This window comes from Peromyscus eremicus, chromosome 17 (genome assembly GCF_949786415.1).
Source record: "Peromyscus eremicus chromosome 17, PerEre_H2_v1, whole genome shotgun sequence".
NCBI lineage: Eukaryota > Metazoa > Chordata > Mammalia > Rodentia > Cricetidae > Peromyscus > Peromyscus eremicus.
Genome location: NC_081433.1, coordinates 31458566 through 31472216, shown reverse-complemented (window position 1 = coordinate 31472216; position 13651 = coordinate 31458566). Strand labels below are relative to the sequence as shown.

General features: G+C 37.9%; 1 protein-coding gene across 1 annotated transcript in view; it reads right to left on the bottom strand.

The window, feature by feature from the left end:
* Positions 1-13651, bottom strand: part of Zdhhc2 (zinc finger DHHC-type palmitoyltransferase 2) — a 61742-nt gene that overhangs the window by 16842 nt on the left and 31249 nt on the right. Inside the window, exons 4-7 of the mRNA XM_059244511.1 lie at positions 10099-10219; positions 7547-7616; positions 6844-6876; positions 1170-1290 (exon numbers count right to left, since the gene is read on the bottom strand). Of these exons, the coding sequence (XP_059100494.1) occupies positions 1170-1290; positions 6844-6876; positions 7547-7616; positions 10099-10219 (345 nt within the window). The remainder of the gene's footprint in view (positions 1-1169; positions 1291-6843; positions 6877-7546; positions 7617-10098; positions 10220-13651) is intronic.

Below are 13651 nucleotides of genomic sequence, written 5' to 3'. Positions count from 1 at the left end.
GAATGCTAGGAACCCACCAGTGTTTTTCTGTTTCTTAGCAGTGAGACTAGCACATAGCAAGCATTCAGTAACTTGTTAGTATTTAATTTTGTTTAAATCTCATATAAATTACCTAGCAATTCAGAAATTCTTGCCATAATGAAAGATAATTTAATGAAAATAAAATTCAATGAGAAAGCAATCCTGGCTTTTTTTTTTTTTTTTAAACCATCATTTCATGTTCACCAGGAATGTTTCTGGATAGTTTACATACTTCATAGTTTTGTTTTGCCTTGCTTATATATAAATAGTAAAAAAAAAAAAAAAAAAAAAAAAAGAACTACCTAAAGCTTATTAATGGAATTTGTAATAAAAATTCAGGATATTGCAGATATAACAGTTTTAAAGACAACCAACACAGGAGGAGTAAACACTTCAAATTTTAAATACTGAGGAAAAAAATCTGCTTATCTAGTTAATTCTGATTATTCACTGTAGTTACACTCCACAAAATAGCCTTGAACAATGGATCCATGAGTACTGGATCTAGAGGAAACATGAGGTCGGTTTTCTCTTCTCATGATGCCTTAGGCATCTACTGACCACAATCTTATCTGATGTGGGGTTTTGCCTGAATGCCCCTTATTTAATATATTGTATTGACTTATTAATATGGAAATTCTGAACAACAGAATTTGTTCTGTAATTGATGCCTGGATGAAGCATATATTTTCTCCATGAGACACATCAGTCTCATTTAGAAACAATAGACAGCACTTCATCAGTACGTTTAAAGATCATTTTATATTGCAAAATCAACAAAAGGTAAAAACAAAACAAATAAACAAACAAACAAAAAACCATCCACAAACCCCAGAGGCAAACAGACCACGGGAGAACATACTTGTTTATGGGACCCTGAGATGGACAGGGCAGGGCGATGCCTTGTTTACCTCAACTATGGACATGCATGTGCACTGCACATATCTGTATGTATCTAGAACCTACTGAAAAAGCTCTGAGAACATTGGTTGGGAAGTTACAAATCAATTTGGAAAAGGCAAATGCATAAACACAGACTGCGAATAATGAGGGCTGACGGTTCACAGACTAACCCTAGAAAGTCAGGTCCTGCAATAACTCACTGCTGAATATTTCTATACAGAAAAGGCACTAACGTAATGACTTACTGTCCAAAATCTGATAAAATACTGTAAATCTGTAGCAGCAATAAAAAGGCAGTACAGCAGAGAATACGCCAAGAAAAGGAGGAAAAATTTGTAATTTGAAAATCCAACGCAATTGTTCACCCTGCCAATAAAACAAAAAGAGTCCTAATGAGTTGCAGCTTCAGTGTAGGGATAAATATGTTTAAACATAGCATAGTTTTTGGTTTATGTTCATTAACAATTCATTAGCATTTTATTTATAATGAGCATTACATTTCCTAACACATTTAAAAGAAATTTTTGTGCTCAGATACTCAATATGATATTTAATATTGCTTTAATCAATCACAGTTCATGGCACTACACCTCATAGATGATGAATTACATAAATAAACACACACCTAAGGGCAGAGAGTTTGTAACAAACCCAACAAAGTCAAGCAGATTTGGAGAATTCACTAAGTTATCTCTTGATTCTATTTCCTACTGTGATTAAGTAAGTTAGTCTTTCAGGTTTTCGCAAATTGGATGAAGTCCCTTCAATACTCCTCATTGCATGCCATCATGGAGGCAACCAAATTATCAAGGTGTATTCAATGGGAGAATTCTGAAAAAGAGGAGTGGGAGCCAGCTAGACAGAGTGTAATGCCCACTTGACATTAGATAATTATACGACTCTGGGGGGTCAGAATAGGCTACTGCCTATTAGAATTCCATCTTCTTTATAAGCGCTCAGTAATTTCTGAAATCCAGCTCTACATTCTATGATTCCAAATATGAAAATTCATAAATTCCTAAGTTCCTGTTCTAAAATCATTATATGACGGGTAGGGGAGAGTGGACTCACAACTATAAATATTGGCAACACAAAACTGAGTACATTTCTTTCTGTAGGCATTTTCTCTGATTTCCCATGTTCCACAAGACAAGGGCATGACTCCACGATCTCCTGCAGATGTTTACAGCCTCCGTGGCTAAACTGGCCTATAGAGGTGACAGAGTTAACTGGTAGTTAGCGGGGCGACAACTCTGTGGCATAGTGTCAACCTACTGCTTCCTCTCCTTCCTGTTCCTCTTCCTTCTTGAGCCCCTCTCCTTCTTCATCTCCTTCCCCTCAACCCGGTGACCATGGTAAAGAAACAAACATTTATCCTTTCTTGCTTAAAAAAAAAAATCTATACTCTCATAAACGATGTTTACATTCTGTACCTCAAAGAAAGGACAATGTAAAGGGACCAACAGAAGATTTAGTAATTTTGAACTTCAAGGTCTTGTCCACAGAGAAGCAATTCATAAATAAGCTAAATTGCATGCTACTTGTTAACGGTGATGTCTGCAGCTTTAAAGGGCCCCGTGAGAAGGCACACAGATCTCTGAGACTGTATTTTTATGGCACCGGAATGGAATAATGGCAAGAAAGAATATTGGAAACAGGCCTGGACAGGCTTCCTCTAATGTGATCTCTCTCCAAAGAGTGCAGGATATTGCCTTTGCTTACTTGTGTTGTTTTCAAGAGGTGGAGTGGATAAATAGAGGTGGGATGCTGGGAGACACAGGGCAGGGTGGGTGTAAACAAGGGCATAAACTTGTGACCTGAGTTACACAGGGCAGGGTGGGTGTAAACAAGGGCGTAAACTTGTGACCTGAGTTACAGTGACTAGCACCCATTGTTCCTCTTTCTGCAGGACTGCCAAAAAGAAGGTTTTTTTGTTTTTGTTTCTATTAAGTGATGAAGAACATTTTTATAGAAAGAGGATGATTTTGATCAGGGTTTTTAAAAAACTGATTTAGCTTACTGAAACTCATGCTTACGATTGCTATGCAATTTGCTATGCAAAAACCAAGAATACAGAATGTGGAGTCAAAACCAAATATTTCACCATTTGTTATATGTCCATAGAAAATTCTGGAAATAGAGAAAGAGAATTTATCTTGAATAATAACAATGTACTCTTTTCACAACAGCTGTTGGTTAGACATTGTAACTGCTTAGGTTAGACATTGTAACTGCCTAGGTTAGACATTGTAACTGCCTAGGTTAGACATTGTAACTGCCTAGGTTAGACATTGTAACTGCTTAAAGTAGACTCAGTTTGGCAAGTATCAAGCTGCACCCAAGTATCCTCCAGAAAGGACAGCAATGAATTTTACCCAGAAACAACACATTTTGGGTTACGTCATTTTAATTTGGTGTAAAGCATTTGCTGTGGGCTGTTTCACAGAAACTGCTTCCTGAATCTAAACTAGAAAGAATACAATATATTGGAAAGCAAATAGATTTTCAGGCCCCCAAACAAAACCAGCTGTGTGACGTTGAGTCCACTCTTCAACCTTGCTGAGCCTCAGGACAAATGATTTCTAGTTTTTTCTGTCATCAGTATATAAAGATAACATTTTTGTAATGTATGGTCTTTAAAACACATTGGGAATTCAATACATTGACGCTAAAATTATTTGCTTTATTTGAGGAAGTTATTGGATAAGCATATGAAAGTATTATAAATATGATTAAAAGTTTATGCTAAAAGTAAAATCATTCCTCCAATAGAAAAATCCAATAAAATAAACAACACAGAAGCTCTCATTTAGTTAAAATGACAAGGGAGGCTGACCTCCTAAAACCTACTAGGTGATTTTATTTATTTATTTGTTTGTTTGATTGGTTTGGTTTTTCAAGACAGGGTTTCTCTGTGTAGCTTTGGAGCCTGTCCTGGAACTCACTCTGTAGACCAGGCTGGCCTGGAACTCACAGAGATCCGCCTGCCTCTGCATATACCACCACTGCCAGGCCCTCCTAGGTAATTTTAAATGCCCAGCCAGACCTGCAAATCACTAAGACTAAAACAGACAGGCATTGTTCATCTGATGTTTCAAATGCTCAGAGTCGATACATACTCTAAAGTTCACAACCATATTCAAGGCCTGTATAAAAAGGCATCTAAATAATCTGGTAATATCCTAAAATCCTTTAACAAATTATATTCACACAACTGTAAAAGATTTTGATATACTGACATGAAAACAGTTCCATAATATAGTGAATGAAGAAACGAAACACATCCAGTCTATCGATTTTGTAGCTATTTATAGTTTTGTTTTTTTAAAGAGATAGAACACACACACACACACACACACACATATGCATATACAAATGTACACATGGATACATTTAGACCTAAACAGTAGCCATGACAATATCAATAGTGGTTCTGTGATTAGGGAAGAAGTAAAAAAGATGAGAGAAAACATATTCACTGTTTTTGCTTTTGAACTCTAGAACCACACTACATTTTATCTGTCCTTTTTTTGGGGGGGGGGTGTACTGTGTGTGAACCTAGATTTCATCACATACTAAGCATGTACTCTACCATTGGGAGACAGCCCTAGTTCTCCATATTTTTTAATTAAATTCTTAAATTTTTTTCTGGTGCTAGAGACTAAACCTAGGGCCTCATACATGCTAGGTCAGCACCCTGACTTCTAAGCTATTTACCCATCTCATTCCATCTAAAATTTAAAAAAAAAGTTGGATACTCCATTGAATTGACGCCTGCTGAATACAGGGCACTTGGCACCCAGCCATCCCCAGGCTGACCAGGCTGCCGATCTCTGCAGGGGAGATGGTGATGGGAACAGACGTAGAAGCCTGGGAAATGTCAGTGCAGGAAACAGTTCAATAAACTTCTGAGGTCAACGAAGTTACAATGTGGGAGCTTATTGCTTAAACACCGCCATCTTCGCCAGGCGGTGGTGGCGCCCGCTTTTAATCCCAGCACTTGAGAGGCAGAGCCAGGCAGAGCTCTGTGAGTTCAAGGCCAGCCTGGTCTACAGAGAAAGATCCAGGACAGGCACCAAAACTACACAGAGAAACCCTGTCTTGAACCCCCCTCTCCCCCCCAAAAAAACCCCAACCAACCAACCAAACAAAACCCTGATATCTTCTAGCTATTCTCTTTAACCTGTTTAATAGGTTATCTGTTAAAGTTTCTTATTCTGCCCTATTAATTGCTGGTTTAGGAAGACTGCTCTAATCATAAGTCATTATTTTCTATTTTTGTAAGTTTATGCATCCAACAATGGATGGCAAGAGCTAGGGTAGGCACTGACCTGGAACAAATCTGATTGTCCCCACCTCTCCATGCTTTACTATCACAATCTTTCATTAAAATGAAAAGAATTAGCATCAACTCTCCGCCCTGATTATTTTATCACCACTAATGGTGTTTAGGTTGTACAGAAACATAGACAGGAGATTGCTTCATCTGAGTTCTCCTCCAAGCCGACTTTGAGACAATAGCTTTGGTACACGTAGGTAGGTTTGTGTGCTTGTCTTAGATAAAGAAGGTAATAAGAGCTGCAGATGTAGTGTGGGGCAGAGTACTTTCCCAGCATGTTCAAGGTCCTGGGTTTGAGGCCCAGCACCACAAAAACGGAAACACTGTCAATGGAGTTGAGTTATTAGTCAGGCTTCCTCTGGCTGAAAGGATAGGCCTAGAGGTGGTAATGTCCTGGCACTTCTGGACCAACAGTGTTGTAAGTTGAGCAAACTTATTCAGATAAAAGAAAGCCATGACGGGGAACCAAGGAAACACACACAGGTTCTTAAGACCGAGGGATGTCATCAAACAGAGGAGCCGCTCATTACCAGAAAACTTACATGACACTGTGGGGGGGAGGGGGCACTGGGAGAATTGGGGAAAACACGGAGGAAAATGAGGAAAACTGGTAATTGAGGATATTGGTTTGGTGGAAAAGGAATGGGGAACAGAAGAATAAATGCAAGTGTAAATTACTACAAAGAGGGGTTATTCAAACATTTTTTAAAAGGAGGCACCATTCTGGTGGGAGTTGACCGCCTTTAACACTTTCAAGGGAGAAATCTGCTGAGGAAGAGGGAGATAATACAATGGTAAAAAATGTACAAAGCATAGACCCCCAGTCTTCCCTACGCTTCCCTGCTCCTAGGAAAATCATCTCCAGTGCATACTGCAGTCTGCCTAATGCAAACGTGTGAGCATTCTTATCCCTCCTGTGTGCCATCCCTGGAAAAAGTAAAGCTTGTGCAATAGTTATAATTGATGCTTGAATTCACATATGGCAACCTTAACATGATTAATGTATACAGAACGAAAAATGATAACAAGAGTAGGGAAACCAACCTTCACTAGTGGATCTTTCAGATAGCCCCCTATAAAGTCACTTAAATTAATGACTTAGAAGGAGTAAAAAAAAATGAGGAGTGAGTTCTAAGTTAAATGTATCTGTGTACTTGTCTGTGTACTATTCTGCCCCTCAGTGTAGCTTCATTTAAAATAAATTGTTGAAAGCTTATTATAAACTTCTATTGAGGTATTATTAATTAATGTAATATATATCATTAATGTATAAATATTTACATTTCTGGAAAGTATTTCAGTGCATCTGTGTTTATATATGTGCATAAAAGAATACTTGTTGTGCAGAGAAAACATGTAAAATTAACTTTCATGTTATTAATGTACTAGTTTTAAAATTACTTAATGAAAATTCTCCCAAATGAAGGCTCTTTGAAGCTAATTAAACACTAGAAACTAAACCTGGAAGTGCCTCTAGGACAAGCAAGGTAACTGATTAATGAAAGAATTTGTAAAAAGTGATTCGATTTATACTGTTAATAATTGATTCAAACTTATTTCTAATATAGGTTTATACTCACCATGGGCAATGATGGTCCATCTTCAAAATACATCTAAAAATATCCAAAAAAATAAAACATGACACTTTATGATGTTCATTATAAAAAGAAAATATGAAATATTTCCAACAGTTCTGACATGTAAAATATTACAATATTACTCATTTAAAAATAAAATCCAGTAAGAGTAGACATTCTCATCTAAAACAGATACTGTAGTTGATTCTAGTTGTAATAGAATAAAACTTCAAAATGTACATTCCTTAAGATACAAATCAATTTCTTTTTAAAATACTGCTATATTAGTACAAGACTACTTGTCATTAAAACGTGGAAAACATCAGTTGATTTACGCAACTCTCTATAAAATTTGCTCCTGACTATCAATCTTTAGGACTAGTCTTTCTGTTTCTGTCACATACTAAATATACAATACTATCTAAGTGTGAGAAGTCTATCAAGAAATCTTTATAAAGATGGAAAAATTCACAGAAGTAACACTTGCTAAGTTGAACTTGCTACGTGAGAATTGCTAAAAATGTTCATGTTATGTTACCACAAACCTGGGGAAACAGCATTAATTGTGGCCATAAGCTACACTGCCATTAATACAGGGACTAATTCCACTCATGTATTCAAACGGTAGCCTGAATAGCATGAATGTGGACGGTGGAAAGTGGTAACGCAATACTGAACATCTTTTGAGAAGAAAAGGTTTCCTTACTTATCACAGACGGAACAGTGATGGCAGCGGTCTGGTTTTATAAGTTGGCATCTGTCACAATACCGGATTGCTAGGAACAAAGAGTTCACTTAGTCTTAAACTTAATAAGTCACTGAAAATACAGTTAAATGGCTTTTTATCATCACTCCAGATTTAAACTCTAAAAAGTATACTGAATTTAAATTTGATAATTAAAAAAAGATATTCAACCCAGTTTAAAGACAGAAAATGAAAACACTTGCCTAGAGATAGGCTGCCTTGGAGAGATTTCCCAAGGACAGAAGACCTCTTAGAAAATCTCTCTAAGGAGTTCTCTGTCATCAGTGGCTATGGTAAGGCTCTCAAGAAGAAAGTGTGTTCATGTCTACTGGTCAACAGAAAGTCTCCCTCAGCTGAGTCAATTTATTCCTGTGCATAACTGAGTGAGAATATGCCACAAAGACATAGTCTAGCATGTGTAAACACACTCTATTGGTTCCATAAATTGGGAAAGACCTCACATCTCTGTTGATACAATGTTAGAAGCAAGTACGGGAAGAAGCATTTCCAATAGAGGATTTTAGTTCTTGCAGGTAATGATGGCATCTTTTCTTCAACAGTCCAGAGAGCACAATGGATCTGGACAACTGATTTTGAGATACTATTTCTCTACACAAATCTCACAGGATGCACTAGATTGCAGCAAACAGAACAGTAAAGACTGTATTAGATGTAGATTCAATATGGTTCTAATGTGAGCTCAAAGCAAATGCAAATTATATAGGAATATTAATGAGGCATTTTACATTTTTTAATAACTTATTTATTTTACGTACATTGGTGTTCTAGTACCCTAGGACTGGAGTTACAGACAGTTGTGAGCTGCCATGTGGGTGCTGGGAATTGAACCTGGGTCCTCTGGAAGAACAGTCAGTGCTCTTAATCGCTGAGCTATCTCTCCAGCTCCCATTTTACATTTCTTGCATGCTAAATCTTTGAAAGCATTTGTGTATCTTATATTTAAGAATTCTCACCATGGCCTAGCCATATTTTAAGCACTCAACAGACCAATGGGCTAATGAGACATAATGGGCAAGCAGAAGTTTAAAGCCACAAAACACATCTGGGTTAAGTCTTGGCAGTAATTATCTATAGTTCGTGTAGTTTTGTTGTTGGTGGGTTTTTTTTTTTTTGTTTGTTTGTTTGTTTGAGACAAGATTTCTCTGTGTAACAGCTCTGGCTGTCCTGGAACTCACTTTGTAGACCAGGCTAGCCTTAAACTCAGATATTTGCCTGCCTCTGCCTCCCAAGTACAGGGAATAAAGCTGTGTGACATCACCTTCTGGCTGTGTGTTGGTTTTTGAAGACAATGACTTAATTAGATGTTAAATTACCTTAAAATGTAAGCTAAGTAGGCTTTCTATTAATTTATTTATATAACAGTTTCCATTGAACCAAACACGACTGGCAAAATAAAAACATCGATGAACTGATTCCTAATGACGTTCTGCTGCAGTCATAGATTGGTGCCTTGTCCAGTTATCATCAGAGAGGCGTTCTCCATCAACCGATGGGAGCAGACAGAGACCCACAGCCAATAGTCAGAGAGAGCGCCCAGGTTGGAGGTCTCGACATCAGTCCCTCCCCTCAGAGCCTGGGGCATCCCCCAAAGAGGGGAAGGATGAATTGTGGGAGCCAGAGGGGTTGAGGACACGGAGCAAGCACAGCTGGGGAATTAACTGAACAGAGCTCATGGGGCCTCACAGAGACTGAAGCAGCAATCCCGGAGCTTGCGTGGGCCTGCGATAGGTCCTCTGCATGTATACAACGGCTGCCGCTTTGGGGGTACTCCTGACAGTGGGAGTGGGGGTGTCTTTGACACTTTTGCATGCTCATGGGCACATTTTCCTCCTACTGGCTCCCTCGCCCAGCTGATATAAGGGTTTATGCCTAGTCTTATTGTATCTTGTTATGTCCCCGGGAGGCCTGCTCTTTTCTGGAGGAGAAGGGGGGCGTGGAGGAGTGGATCTAGAGGAGAGGAGAGAGCGGGGGGAACTGGGAAGAGCAGAGGGAGGAGAAGCTGTGGTCAGGATATATTGTATGAAAGAAAAGTAAATACAATCTAACATTAAAAAAAGACAGCAATACCTAAATTATGTTTTACATAATTCACACAATTACTGCTTTAATCATAAAAATCACTTGCAAAATTATTAAGCTTTCCATCCACTGTAGATACTGCTTCCTTAAATATATAAATAGGAAGGTTTATAATTAAAACTTTAAAAGCAAATTTTCCCTACTACAGATACAGACTTCAGCAAGTCCCTACATCATCGCCAAGGCACGACAAAGTAGGAGGAACAGAATCAGAGTCAGTTCCGAGATCTCGGTGCCACAGTGTGACTCATATTTCTGCTCTGTTGTATGGAACTGTACAGGAAAGATTTAATAGCAACCCAAGAAATAGCACAGCACTTTCCAATGAGCGTTTGACAGTTTATGAATATGAACATGCTTTCCAAGAGTCATTATATCTCATTTGCACACTGTCTGTAATTATCAGAGCTTACCTCCGGACATGGTCCGGGTATAGATGGGAAGGTCTTTGGCTGCTCGCCTCAGAACTTCCTGATGGGCTTCTCCTCTCGGCTCTCTCTCCAGCAGTTCTTTCTCTGCATAAGAGAGATGGAACTGAGGAATAAATTTAAATTTTAATCAGTATTTTCAAAGGAATGACAACACATTTGTCTGCTCTATTATACCCATAGGTATTTATAAAATATTAATGGTATATAGTATATTCAGAGAGGTTGATAGAGTTTCCAATCTGGGCACGTCTCTTAACTTCACAGATAACTACTTTATGAATCTTGAAAAAGAATGTGATAATAATAATAATAATAATAATAGGTATAATAGACATTATAACTATTTCCTCAAGCATTTTTAAACTTAAAGAGAGCAGGATGTAGAAAATTGTTTATAAAATGAATAATTCTGTCAAAATATTAATTATATAATAGATAAGATGGCCCAGTAAAAACGCATAGCTCAACAGATGGATTTTTCACTTGGATACTATTAGGAACAAAAGTAGAAAAAAATCAATTGTATATATATTCTCATTTAAGACAGTTTGAACTTAGGCATAATTGTCATACAGAATCTCCTCTGGCACTCAAATATCTAAGTATTCATTTTTCTGCTTATATTGACAGTTTAGTTCAACTAATTAACCATGCTTATTTGAGAAAAACAAAACTTTGTTTTGGCTTCTACTAGATAATCACATATACATACAAAAGTCCCAAAGTTGCTACTGTATGAATCCCTATAAATAGGTCCAGAAGGTATGTATGTACCAGATCAACCACAGTGCTGTTCTTTGAAATGGGAAAAATATGAACTCAATCTAATGCCTATCAAAGGGTAGTGGGTAAATAAATCAAGACAAGATACATTTAAACATACTATTGGTGCTTAACCATGAACTGCAATGATCCAAGAATGAAGTACCGTATCTCACCTTCTTGCTGAAAACAGCAACAACCAATTATCTTACAGAACACGTTCTCCATAAAGTTTCAAAATCAAGAAGCTAAGCAGTCTCTATATTATCAATAAGTACACACTCATATGTGATAAAATTATAAAGAAGGTGGGAATAATTAAAATGCAGAGTAGTTGTTTCTTCTCGGGGAGTACAGGGAAACAGAACTGTGATGTGTATAACAGATAGGAAAATTAAGCATGTTCTATATATCAGCTGAATGTTTGGGCATTTTCATTTGATTGATTATTCTTTAATTTGTACATCACATATGCTTTATTTGCCAGTACCAAGGATTGAACCTAGGGCATCATATATGAAAGGGAAGTTCTCTACCATTTTGAGCTATATCCCAGGAGGAGTTGATAATGAAACGCTCCCAGAATAGATATTTTTAAAAGAAAAAATAAACACAACCTGGGCATGGCACTGTACACTTGTAATCTTAATACTCAAGAGACTGAGGCACGAGCATTGTGAGTTCAAGATTAGCCTTGGCTACCCAGAGAATTTCTGTCTCAAAAAAAAAAAAAAAATTAAGGTGACTTAAAAATGTCATTTACATAATGACAAATTATTCAATAAAAATTAAGTCATAACATTGGGCCTCAATCTTTGCCCTCCCAGAAATAAACTTAAAAAAAAAAAACCACTTCAGCTTTCAAGTGTAAATAACTTTTATATTAGTGTAATATTCTTATGTGCATGACTTTTTGCTAGACTTAATCATAAGACTGAAGGCCCATTAATGTAAAAGCCATGCCTGGCTTCTCACACAGATGCTTCAGATCTGGGTTTTTGTTTGTTTGTTTGTTTGTTTGTTTGTTTTTGTTGTTGTTGTTTTGAGACAGGGTTTCTCTGTGTAGCTTTGAGCCTTTCCTGGAACTCACTTGGTAGCCCAGGCTGGCCTCGAACTCACAGAGATCCGCCTGGCTCTGCCTCCCAAGTGCTGGGATTAAAGGCGAGCGCCACCGCCGCGCGGCGATGCTTCAGATCTGAACCAGGCCCTCACACTTACACACAAGCAAGCATTCTTATCTGAACCATCTCTCCAGCTCTTCCTAGTGCCGTTTCTAAAACGGATTTCAAACCTGGCACTGTAAATCGACACTGGATTGGTTATTTATCATATATTAAAATACTCCTAAAAACTGCCACAGGCATTGAAATTCATCAACATTTTATGACTTTCCTGGTCTTTTTCATCTTATGGGAGTGTTGGACATGGAAGACCCTCGCATGTTTGACACTTAAATTAATAAATTAACCAGAACAGCCCTGAGTCAGTTCCAAGAGATCAAATACAGGTTAGTGAAAATCGTACTTACATAATATAGAGGTCAAAAACAGTTTTCTACCTTGTGAAAGGGTTGAGCTATATGGTTCTCCCTTCCACCACTTCCTCTCCAGAACATTATGGTATGCAAATTCCTGTCAGTTCAGAGATTAGAAAACGCTATCTGTGCATATCTGAAGGTACCGAGCATCTTGGAAAGTAGAGCTGTGCTAACTCCTGATGTAATCTCCAACCTCCAGCTGCCACAGTTCTTCATACATCCTGGGTTTGCTGCTGCTAGACTAATTTTATTTTACTTTTAAAGAATACCTTAGATTTACTTAATGGATTGAGAAAATACTGTAAAGTTTCTAAAGTAGCATTGGCACATTTAAGGCACTTTAATAACATAATACTGGTCCCTTATTCACTAAAGTGCATAACATAAAGTTCAGCATAGATATTCAGATTTTCTGCTTTGGAATATCTTTTTTTAACTACAGTATTTCTATTCCATATATCTGCATAATAGGGGATTATGAAAATCCCAGAGTATTTTCAACTGCCACATCCTCTCAGGTTCATTTTAGCCTCGGCAGTTTCTCACATTTTCCTTCATTGTTTATGATTTCCTTTCCTTGTTTCTTCGTGTTACCATGGCAGTCCTGAGTAGCACTGGTGCTGTGTAGAGGGTCATTTAATTGCAACTTCTCTGATCTCTGTCTCCTGATAAGATTGGGGGTCGTGGATCTTTAGGAGAAAAACCAACATTGCCAGCAGGTCATGGCAATGTGACTGGACCTATCATGCTGGCCTTAATCACACAGTTCAGGGAGGGTTAAAATTTTCGTTTGTTTGTTTAAGACTTATTTTACGTGTATGGGTGCTTCTCCTGCATGTGTGTGTAGTAGCACCTGTGTGTCTGGTGCTCTGAGGTCAGAGAATGGCAGCATATCCCCCGGAACTGGAGTTAGGGTTGGTTGTAAGCTGTCATATGGGTGCTGGAAACTAAACCCTTGAAGAACAAGTGCCCCTAACCACTGCACCATCTCTCCAACCTGAGGGAGCTTTTCGTCAGGGGTCGCTACTGTACACTTTCTCAGTACTTCTCTTTCTTACCCTGTACTCTTTGGAGGGAATATTTGTTCATATGTAAGGAGTGGGGATTTATGCCTCCACCCCTAAAAGGTAAAGTATTTACAGAAATTGTCTAGAAGTCTTCTCTTGGACAGGTGTTTCTGTTCTATTACTCATCAGTTTCCTCAATTATTTGTTTAATTAAGTGGTCTCACAGATG